Raw genomic sequence first — 11,467 nt, 5'->3', positions numbered from 1 at the left:
TGTGACCTGCTGACCTTCTCCTGCACTATTTGCATAATGTTCTTCCCATAATCAGGATTGTCCAAAGCACCCTGCAGCCAATGAACTCTCTTTAGAATGCAGTCATTGTTACTCATCTTCTTGGGCAGTCTCCTGGGACTGAGGAACCCATACCAGTTCTGTGGGCTCGAAGGTCGCTGATGAAGCCAAAGTGGGAAGCACCAACTCTTAAGAAGCACAGGTGGGATGCAAGGTGCCCTGAAAGGGCATGGAGGTTACTACCACAATGGAGCAAATGCAGAATGCCCGTCAAAATGGGCGAAACACAAAAATCTGCAATCACTATAATTGTAGCAAAAACACAAAACTGCTGGAGGAACTCAGCCGGTCTCACAGCATTCATAGAAGGTAAAGATATATATCCAAAGGTATGGGCATGAGCCCTTCTTCAATGTCTGACCAAAAACCAGGCAGGTCGTTCAGTACCCCGTCTGAATGATGATACCTTTGTTGCCAGCAATAGAATGCAGTTTCAGCCTTGAGGTTGACCTCCAGACACCAGAACACGAGGAACCCACAAATGACTGAGTCAGAGCCGAGTGACATCACTGAGCTGCAGCTGATGGCTGATACAACACAGCAATTGATTGCACCTTTACAGAACGGCCACATATGCTCAACGAGCTGATCTTGCTCTACCGCCGAAGGAAATGGGGGAAATTGAGAAATCCCCACCCTCCCACTCCCCAGATGGAATGACACCACAGGCAGTTGGTGACTTTATCTCCAAGTTGCTAAGCCAACTGTTTTAAGAAGAGCACGGTTAGCGGATAGGAAGGCGCAGTTCCCACAGGGGGCAGCACGATTAGCGTAGGGGTTAGGACAAGACTGTCACAGCATCAGAGATCAGGTCCGGGGTTTGAACCCGGCACCGTCTGTAAGGAGTTTGTATGTTCACCCCGTGTCTGCGTGTGGGTTTCCTCTGGGTTGTTGTGTTGGAGGTGGCCCTCCTGGATTCAGAGGGTAAATTGACTTGTTCGGCTTCGGACTCATCCTAATGGGTAGTGATGGCTGTGGAATGAAGTTTGTGATGGGAACCAAAGACCATTGTCCAGCTCCATTCAATATTTAATTAGAATCGATCCGATTGTTGGCCAATTTAGAGTTGATAGGGCGGGGTTTTGTTGCTGAGCATCAGGAAATGGCTTAGAAGAATTTCCCCAAAGTAATGCAGCAGGATTGGGAGGAGAATCCTTGGAGGTGATCTTAAGACTACAGTTGGATAAATAAGAATGGACTGAAATATTCATGGTCCCATCTCGCCTGTTTATATGAACACTTCATCAAGGACTGTGGGCACGTTGAGAAGGGCAAGGTTGAGTGGCTACCCTATTCACAGTGACATGGGATTGAATTGGTAACTTTAATTCAAGGTGTTTCTGAATAGTGCCAAAGGAATCTCAGGAACGTTTGGGGTTCATTTGGAAAATAGCAGAAATCAGGCAATAAGATCAGTCAGAACACCCTCTAAATGGCTCCTCCTCCTCCAATGTGCTTTACTCCACCTTAAGAAGCTTTATTGCTCATATCACAAATAAATTCTACGGTATTTTAGAGACACTGAAATCCAATCAAGCATGTACCATATGCCTCATCTCATTTGATTTCTGAGGGATTTCAATATTCCACCCTGTATCTATTGCTTGGAACTGATTGGGTTTACGAAATTGTAATGTAGTGTAAATATTTTATTCACTATTAATCCATTTAAAGCAGTGGTTCTCACATACCACTTTCCACTCACATCCCACTTTAAGTATTCCCTATGCCATAGGTGCTCTGGGATTAGGAAGGGATTGCTTAAGGTGGTGTGTGAGTGGGAAGGTTGAGAATCACTGCTCTAGACCCAATTGTTAATGAAATATTTTGCTTGAGAAAAACTGTCATTGGCCTATTTCCTTTGGAGTTCTGAAACCCTGCACATAACGAGTCAATGAGGGACGATTAAAACAGTGGTTTTCAAACTTTTCTTTCCACTCACATACCACCTTAAGCAATCCCTTCCTAATCCCAGAGCACCTATGGCATAGGGAATACTTAAAGTGGGATGTGAGTGGAAAGTGGTATGTGAGAACCACTGATTTAAAGGGTATCCAAAAGCATGAAGGTATATTTGCAGCTAATCCTTGCAATATATATTCACAATGCCCAGTGGGTAAGTTGTGAATGTGCTGTTCAGTAAGGGCAGACCACACATCCTTCTAGATCTACTGTCTGCACTTATTTAAAATAAAATGAGAAAAGGCTGAAAAAACTCATCACATTTTGCAGCATCCATGGATGGAAAAGCAGTTAACATTTTCACAGATGGTGTCCAACACCCTGAGTGTTTCCAGAAATGTCTGTTTTTATTTCAGATTTCCAGCATCTGCTGTTTTTTGATTTTCATTTCCTGTGCACTTATTGCTGTATCTAATTTACACTTCACCGGCTCCAAGGTATTCATGTGTTTTCTGTCATAATCTGTGTCTCCCAGCTTGTGATTCTGGCAATACTCCAACCTCGTGTTATCGAGCCACAAATTAGAATCTAAACTAACCATCAGAGAGTCCTGTCATCAGTGATGCTATGGCTGAGTGTATGTTGAACTTGCGTCTTGTTCAGTGTGGAGTGAAATCTCTTTTCATTTTTTATGACAATTAAGTTGCCGATGAAACGGTCTTTTGTTTTTGTGAGTTTATTTTGGTGTTGCTCTCAACTGTGTGACTTACCTGCCTAGATGTACCTGTTCAGAGCAGGTGAAGTTCAGTTTGAGGAATTTGTTTTGCCAGTACTGGTGAGAAACAGCCACTTCGTTCACTAATTTATGAAGCAGCTCTGCTTCCATTGAAATTATCAAGACAATAGTTGATACCATGTAAATGTCGACCCCCACCCCCGTTTTGAGTCCCAGCCGCCTGCCCACCAGAGATCTCGACACCCTGACCATGGATCCTCACCTCGGCCGCCCACCCATCCAAGCTCCCGACATCCCGAATGAAGACTTACCAGTAAGTCCCGGCCACCCGCCCGCCCGCCCATCTGAGCTCCTGACGCTTCAAACGACGCAGGTACTTACTACGGTCAAAAGTAGTCAACCCCCTAAATTTTACCCTATAAATTGGTCCACAATTACACACATATATACGGTAGGTGGTTCAGTCATAGGGAAGTCCAAGATCAGCTCCATCTAAAAGTTGCATTTGACCACAATACCCTCAGAAAACATTTCACAACATCGTGACATCCTTCTTACAAGCTTCAACTCAAGTCTACAGTTTCTCAAAAGCTTTTCAATATTTGAGTGCTCAGGTGAAAGAAACATGATTGATTTTGTATCAGTGACACCATGAATTTTCAGACATAATTACACTGTTTCTGTAGGAGAACTTCAAAGGCCTCCACTAGCCTGGTGTCCTTTCACCTACTCACAGCCTCTTCCAAATAACCTTTGCCAATTCCTCTTTAACACCATCAAATTCCATTTCAGCCCAATTTCAGTCTTTAACTTGCAAACATTCTATTCCCCTTACCATTCTACCAACTCCCAGCTGATTCAAGGATTCAAGATTATTTTATTGTCATGTAATAAAGCAGAAAATACTATATTACATGAAATTTTGTTTAATTTACCATAAGGCAGACAAAGATTCGCTCTCAGCTGAGTGTCCGTGGATTGACCTCCAGTGTTCCTTCACCCATCGCTTTAGTCCAAATCATCGGCAAACTGAGCTCCAGGTGCAAAACCCTGACACAATCAGGAAGCCACCAGTGCCCTCTCATGTCCTAGTTCCAATATCTGCTACCCCCTTCACCCCAGTCTCCAGCAGTCCGCAGCCTGGTATGAGGCCCTTGACCGCCGTCACCAGCAGCCCGTGCGGGTTCCTTGCTCGAGTCACCAACAGCCCGCCGCCTGTGTGCTCTTCAGCCTCAGAGCCCCTCACTGGTCCACTACCACAATCACCATCCTATGGGTCGTCTCCTCTGGTTCTCCTTCTCAAATGGGGGGTGGCCTCCTCATTTTCTGCTTCCCTGTGCCAGTCCACGGAGTCTGCAATCCCTCCTGGCTGCTGCCAATCACAGCCGTCACCAGCTTGGGTCCAGACCCCATGGTCGCAGGATTTTAAAATAAACCACCATCGCCACCTTTGAAGGCTGAACGGAGCTGACGGCAGTAGGACCTAGTTGGGAGCACTGTGTCTGCAGTCCCCACTCATCCACGCCACGTTACAGCAGCTCCTGCAGTGGCGCCATTTGTTCCTCAGCCACTTACCCTCAAACTAGACCAATTAACCTACCAACCTCCAGGAGGTGGGCGGAGACTGAAGCACCCAAGGAATACCCCTGTAGTCACAGGAAGAATGTGCACACGGAGAGCCCCTGTCCCCGTAGCTTTTGGACAGCAGTTCCATCAGCTTCACCATTCCAGGAAGAATTTGCAGGGAGCAATATATTTGTTCCTCTGTCACAGTTTGTTGTCCCAATATTCCTACCTATTGTTATTAAAAAAAAATCGTAATTCCCCTTTTGTTAATTTGAATTGATAATAAATCCACTCTACCCTTTGCTTCTAATTTTTTTTTTAACTCTTCTGCATTGTGGCATAGATTCTATTTGTGCTTTTTTTAAACCTCCTCATCAGTTTTCCTGAAAGGTTCGCCCTGTCCCGTTGCTCCCCTGAGCATGAGTAAAACTGACCTACATTCTCAGATACAACATCGTTTAGCTGAAGTGCCCCATTTATACTGGTGCATTAGTCGATCCTGTGTCATCATCGACAAGCCCCCACCCAAATATCACATGCTTTCCGTGTAAAAGTTGACTCCCACCCCCCTATTTTTGGCCTGGGCTGCCCACTTATTCAAGCACCCGACACCCTGACCACGAACATTTGTTTCGGCCGCCTGTCCGTCCGAGCACCTGATGCTCAAGCCCCCGTGCTTCCAAGCTCCCAATACCCTGACTGCAGATTATCACCTCGGCCACCCACTGATCCCAGCTCCGATGCCCCGGAAGCAGACTTCCCTCCTGGTCCTGGCCATCTAAGCCCGACGGCTCAAACAATGCAGGTATTCACCACGGTCAAAAGTATGACACGTGTAAAAGTTGACCCCCCCCCCCAAATTTGATTCGAAAAATTTGTCCAAATCCTCAACTGCTCCAGAAGTAATTGTAATATCTTAAACGGTAAAAAAAATTAGTCATATAACCAGCTGAATTAGTGAATGTGGTCTCAATTTTAACATTTACAAAGAATTTGGACAGGTACATGGATGGGAGAGGTATGGAGGGCTATGGACTGAGTGCAGATCAGTGGGACTAGGTTAAAAAAAATGGTTCGGCACAGACTAGAAGGGCCGAAGAGCTCTGTTTCAGTACTGTAATGTTCTATGGTTCTACAACACTCCTCAATCTCTGATACCTCAGCACTCAGCATGGAAAGCAATGCTGTTTTTTTTCCCTCTGAGGTTCTCAGATTTTTACTTGGAAACTTGCCTTGAAACTTGCTCTCGCACCTCTGCCTACATCTGGGTTAACATACGGCGTCCAGCTGTCCGTCCTGTCTTTGCCAACATGTCTCAAATTCTGAGAACAAAGGATGCAATTCAGAGTTCACAGTTCATGTTTCTAAGAAAATATTTTGTTTAACTGAGGATTATTTTGAATTTTTCTTAAATTGCACTCTTAATTTTTTTTAAATTTTGACATACAGCAGGGTAACTAATATGCCATATCGGCCCATGAGTCCGTGCCACCCAATTACACCAAATTAACTGACAACCCTCGGTACTTTGGAACGGTGAGAGGAAACCAGAGCTCCTGCAGGAGATTCAACAGACATGGAGAGTACGTACAAACTCCCTCCAGAGAGCACGGGACTCGAACCCTGGTCCCCATTGTCGGCGCTGTGACAGCATTGCGCTAACCACTGCACCGACCGAGCTGCCCCTAAACGGTTCTAAACTGGATAATGAATCTGTGGATTCACCCTGGATTAAAATAAAAGCACAATCCTGGAGAAAATCAGCAAGTGTACTTTTGTAGCAAAGATAAAGATACATAACCAACGTTTAGGGCTTGAGCCCTTCATCAAGGTATGAGCAAAATGTGGGTAGCGGCTTGAACAAAATGGTGGACTTCTTCAAGATAGGCGCCCATTGAAGAGGCTTCACAGTTTTGCAGTAAACAGAAGTAAAAGCACAAAAATCTGCAGACACCATGGTTCAACTAAAAGCAGAATGCTGGAGAAACTCAGCAGATCAAACAGTGTCCTGTACAGCAAAGATTTTAAAAAACATATCTACCATTTTGTTTGATGCCTGACCACATTTTGTCCACGAAGGGCTCAAGCCCGAAATGTTAGTTATATACCCTTATCATTGCTGTTTGAAGGACACCGTTGGTTCCGCTGAGTTTCTCCAGCATTGTGTTTCCACTTCAACCACGCTGTCTGTAGACTTTCGTGCTTTACTTGATTCCTTCTGGATTTCTCTTTGTTGGCCACTTGCAACACGAAGAATCGGCTGAATTGATCCACACTTGCGCAAATGGAACATTTCACCAATTAAAAGAATTGATTTTGATCTGAGTAACTTGAGAAATTAGATTAAAATTCTAATATTGGCAATGAAAATGACCCTAATTTGTGAATTTTCTCATGAAATTATTTTTGGAGATTCCTTCCCTCTGCTGTTGTTAATTGTATGAAGAGAATCAGAAGTCTACCAAGGTACGTGATTCTGAACGAAGAGATCGTGCTTGCAATCACCCGTAACGTGAAGCGTTGATGCACTAAATACACCCATCCACAGCCCGAAAGATTTACAGTTCCACCAGTGGAGCAACATGACTGGGCAGGGTTTGCCATCAGCAAGATCCACTGCAGCATTTCAACAGGTTCCTTGGAAATACCTTCTAAAAAACCTTCTAACCCCACCACCCCGAAGAACAAGGCCCTATAATAATGCTTACCCTGTAACCCTACCTGACTTGAAACTAAATCAAAATCCCATAGCAACCCTTCTTGACAGTGCTGTGAGAGTGCAGACTGCCGTGCTTCCAATATGCAGTTCACCAGCATTATATCAGGATGGGTAGTAAATGGCCAACAACTCCTGTATCCCATGAATAAATAATTAAAAGATGCAAAAGTAAGAATGAAAGTTGCTTTTTATATAAAGCAAATTATTAAAAATTAAATTTAAATCTAAAATACGTGGCATGGTATTAAAAAGTGTTGATCTTGATTATCCCAGGTCAATACCGATCAAGTTGAACACCGGTTCTGAAAAGATTCTTGTTCGATTGACTCCATGTTGTAAAGATTGAATGAGGACAGCATTTATCTCAGCCAAGGATCAAAGAGACATTCAACAAATAGTTCATATATAAAAAGGATTACCATATATGCCAGTTTATAGGATTTCCAGAATTTCTGCCTAAAATGTAGCTTTTATAAGTTGATCTCCCAAGTCTGGCACTTACCATTAACCAGTGGAGTGATGCTGTCATAATATTTTAATACCAAATTTCTCTGTAAAGGTTTTAATTTTATTAGTATATTTTAAAATAAACCACAGTCGGCTATCCATGATACTGGTTCAGCTTTGCTTCCAAGTCAATGAAACTGTTGAACGTCTCTTCCAGCCCTGCATATTTAAATTCTGATGACTCAGGCAAGGCAGCCGATAGTGGGAGAACAGGAGGAGAGGCAACTGCAGCAGAGGCTGGAATGACCAGGGAGAGCGCCATGACCACACGCTAAACACTGTCTACCGGAGGAGCAACAGCAGCGGGAGAACACGAGTGGTCAATGACATGATGAAGGGTTTCGGCCCAAAGCATCGACCGTTCTTTTCCTCCCTTTGATGCTGCTCGGCCCACCGAGTTCCTCTAGTAGATTGTGTTTAGCTTCAGGTCTGCAGCTGTGTGCTACCCAATAGGTATCGGAGTCAGGATCATTCCAGCCGTCTTGGAAGCTGCTCTGAGTGTGACTGACAGCATGGGATGACTGCATGAGGTCTTGGTTGAAGAGACTGAATAAAGGATGTGCAACCTACGCAACTTACGGCCATCTGTACATACGACTGAGAAAGAAATATGCTTTTGGGCTGAAAGTAGGGGCCTATCTATGGAAAATAGCGCCTATGACACGAGAGCTGGCCATAGTGGTGCCATGTTATATTTGATGAATGATTTCTGACGTACGTTGATTTCGAGATTGGTCAGAAGGGAACACGGTCGTAAGTTGAGGACTACCTGTATTATAAAGATGTGGGAAGATGGTTGATAATACAACAGTGGGAGCAAATACCTGTGAAAGTTAAAGCCAGAAGTTTAGCCTTGAAGGTTTGAATGCAGTGCCACAAATCTTTTAGTTAGTAAAGGTTATGTGCTAAATGCACTAGGGTTTACTGTGGCCAAAGACACCTACTACTGACCTTCCAACAATAGGGATTCAAGATTCCTTTTATTGTCATGCACAGAAATGGTAATATTACAGGAAGTTTTCTTTTGCCTGCCGTAAAGCAGACAAAAATCGTCATGAGCATTGCCTGGTGTCCCTTACAGTAAGGGAAAGACCAGCAAAAGAGGATGCCTTCAGAGACACTAGGGCCTTTTATAGTGACATTTAGCGAAATGTAAAGACAGTTTTCCTCTGCCTTTAAAATGCTCCACTTACCTGTATAAAGGGTCCAAAGGTGGATTGGCAGGTCCAATGCCATCCAGGTTCCCTCCACCAAGGGTGGTAGTGTCAGAGGTGAAGCCGCTCCAAGAGAGGGCTGATGACATCATGATGGTGTCATCGGCCCGCGACCCAAGAGCGCACATTTTAAAGAACCCATCTGCGATTACAACGCCCAGAAGATCTGCCTGAATTCTAAGGCTGCTTGAACAGATCTCCACTAGCACTCGTACCGGGCGCGTATTTTACTCGTCATGGTAGTGGGCGGCGCTATTGCACTGTCTTATTGCATTATTTATGCAGTTTTTCTTGGAAACAGTTTAGATGCTGCCAATCCTATTAGTCTGGGGCCAGGCAGTCATGTGCTTTCTTCTCACCATCAGGCCCGATCAGAGGGTTGACTTTAGCCACATCAGTATCAAAGAGTTTCTTAACAGAATGCTTGATTTGATGCTTGTGGGCTTTAATGTCACCAAGAAATTGTTCTCCTCAATTTTCTTCATAGCAGGCTCATTGATGAGGGGGAAATTTAATGATCGCACAATGGTCCAACCTGTTACTTCTCGGATACTTGGGCTGCCTCCTCTTTGGTCTCCTGAAGGTGGGCGATGCCCTAATTTTCTTCCGCCTGTGACTGTGCATACCTTTCGAAACAGCCTTCTTAGCCTTCGAGGCTTTTATGATTTTTGCCCCCGTTTGGCTCTCTTCCCCTCCGATGGCTCCAAAGGCAAAGAAGGAAGTTGCCCCTGCCAAGAATGAAGCCAAATCAATCCGTTATCTTCACGTCTTCATTTGGACTTTTTACATGTTAGATTCAATAGTTCCTTAAAGTCAATGTACTTCATTGAAATCAGCAATATTTAAATAAATTGCTTTCATATAAAATGGAAGGCAAAATGTCTCACAGTCTATCATATACTGTCTTTTTGGCCAGAATTTTAAATTTTCTTTGTCATTTTTAAAAATTCTATTTAAGAGGAGATTGCAAAGTTGGCACATGGCCAGGGAATTAGATGTGACTAATTCTTTCTTTAGCATTTCAGCCAAATTATTTGGATTATTTATTTTCCTGTTCAAATCCTGAAAGTCGACCTTTTGCCCAACCATTTCAAGCCTTTGGGCGACCTTGGAACTGAAGAGTTGCGTTTACTTCTTTTTAAAGTGAGACAAATACTGAAGCAAATAAGCATAGAAGAGGGGTGGGTCTAAAAGACGCCAGTAGAAAGTGTTGCACAAGGTTAAACAAAGCCAACTGATTAAGAAATCAAGGATGGGGCCATATTCCTTTACCATGACCCAACAGAGTGTACTTGATTGGTTTCAACATTGAAGGAGACGACAGCATAGAACTGGGTGATAACAAAACACTTCAACATCTGAAAGACAAATGAGTTTTATATAGACTGCTTTCATAGTACTGTATATGCTGGCGGATAGGTTGATATAAAACTTAAAAATGCCATCCAAACCTTGACAGCGAAGTCTCAACACTACTGCCATCTTTCCCTCTCCCCCTCTGTACCTTATCCCCACCCCGCTGGCTCTAGCTTAAGTGTCCCAGTCAGGCCTTAGGCACACTCGACCAGCTTCCTCGTGCTGGCAACCCAACTCACCTCCACGCAAGTGTACCGATCAGGCTCTAGCCTCGCTCTATCACCTTCCTCACGCCGAGCCATCTGAAGGTGTAGAACACAATGCTGGGCTCAAAGTAGAAGATGGGTTGCTGTTCCTGAAGCCTGCATTGGCCCTCATTGGAATGGTGGAGGAAGCTGCAGGCCAACAGGGCAGAGAGGGAGTGGGATGAAGAATTAAGGACATAAGAAATAGGAGCAGGAGTTGGCCATCCGGCCCGTCAAGACTGCGCCACCATTCAATGTGACCATGGCTGATCTGATGATCGGTTCATCTCCACCCACTGCCTTTTCCCCACATCCTTTCATTCCTTTATTATCCATTTGGTTTCTCCAATGTACAGGGGGCTCAAATGAAAATACCAAAGGCAGCACTCTAGTTGGCACAAGTTCAAGTGGACTGCTGCTTCACTTGGAAAGATCACTTGGGTTCCTGGACAGGGAAGAGGAAGATCACCTGCAGCTACAAGAAAAAATTTCACTAGAAGGTTGGTGGGAATAGAAGAAAGGCCCCGGAAAAATGCTTGAAAATTAAAGTGAGGGGAAGGTGCGGCTGATGGTGAAGCAGAAGCGAGAGGATAGGGCAGTGGTTCTCACCTTTTTTTTTAACCTATCACATACCACCTTAAGTAATCCCTTCCACCACCGTAAGTAATCCCTTCCACCACCGTAAGTAATCCCTTCCACCACCGTAAGTAATCCCTTCCACCACCGTAAGTAATCCCTTCCACCACCGTAAGTAATCCCTTCCACCACCGTAAGTAATCCCTTCCACCACCGTAAGTAATCCCTTCCACCACCGTAAGTAATCCCTTCCACCACCGTAAGTAATCCCTTCCACCACCGTAAGTAATCCCTTCCACCACCGTAAGTAATCCCTTCCACCACCGTAAGTAATCCCTTCCACCACCGTAAGTATTCCCTTCCACCACCGTAAGTAATCCCTTCCACCACCGTAAGTAATCCCTTCCACCACCGTAAGTAATCCCTTCCACCACCGTAAGTAATCCCTTCCACCACCGTGTAATCCCTTCCACCACCGTAAGTAATCCCTTCCACCACCGTAAGTAATCCCTTCCACCACCGTAAGTAATCCCTTCCACCACCGTAAGTAATCCCTTCCACCACCGTA

General features: G+C 44.5%; 1 protein-coding gene across 6 annotated transcripts in view; it reads left to right on the top strand.

Moving 5' to 3' along the window:
- The window catches only part of tnfaip8l3 (tumor necrosis factor, alpha-induced protein 8-like 3), a 35,550-nt gene that overhangs the window by 5,720 nt on the left and 18,363 nt on the right, over positions 1-11,467 (top strand). For 2 of the 6 annotated variants that reach the window (XM_069911323.1, XM_069911322.1), the window contains exon 1: positions 140-387. The exons of 2 other annotated variants lie outside the window; for them this stretch is intronic. In XM_069911323.1, the coding sequence (XP_069767424.1) occupies positions 180-387 (208 nt within the window). In that variant the 5' untranslated portion in view covers positions 140-179. Of the gene's footprint in view, positions 1-132; positions 388-11,467 lie in introns of those variants that run through there. 2 more of the 6 variants (XM_069911326.1, XM_069911328.1) reach the window with 2 other exon arrangements.

The sequence above is a fragment of the Narcine bancroftii genome, chromosome 14, assembly GCF_036971445.1.
Source record: "Narcine bancroftii isolate sNarBan1 chromosome 14, sNarBan1.hap1, whole genome shotgun sequence".
NCBI lineage: Eukaryota > Metazoa > Chordata > Chondrichthyes > Torpediniformes > Narcinidae > Narcine > Narcine bancroftii.
Note: the sequence above shows the minus strand (reverse complement) of the source record. Positions and strands in the feature narration are given on the sequence as shown.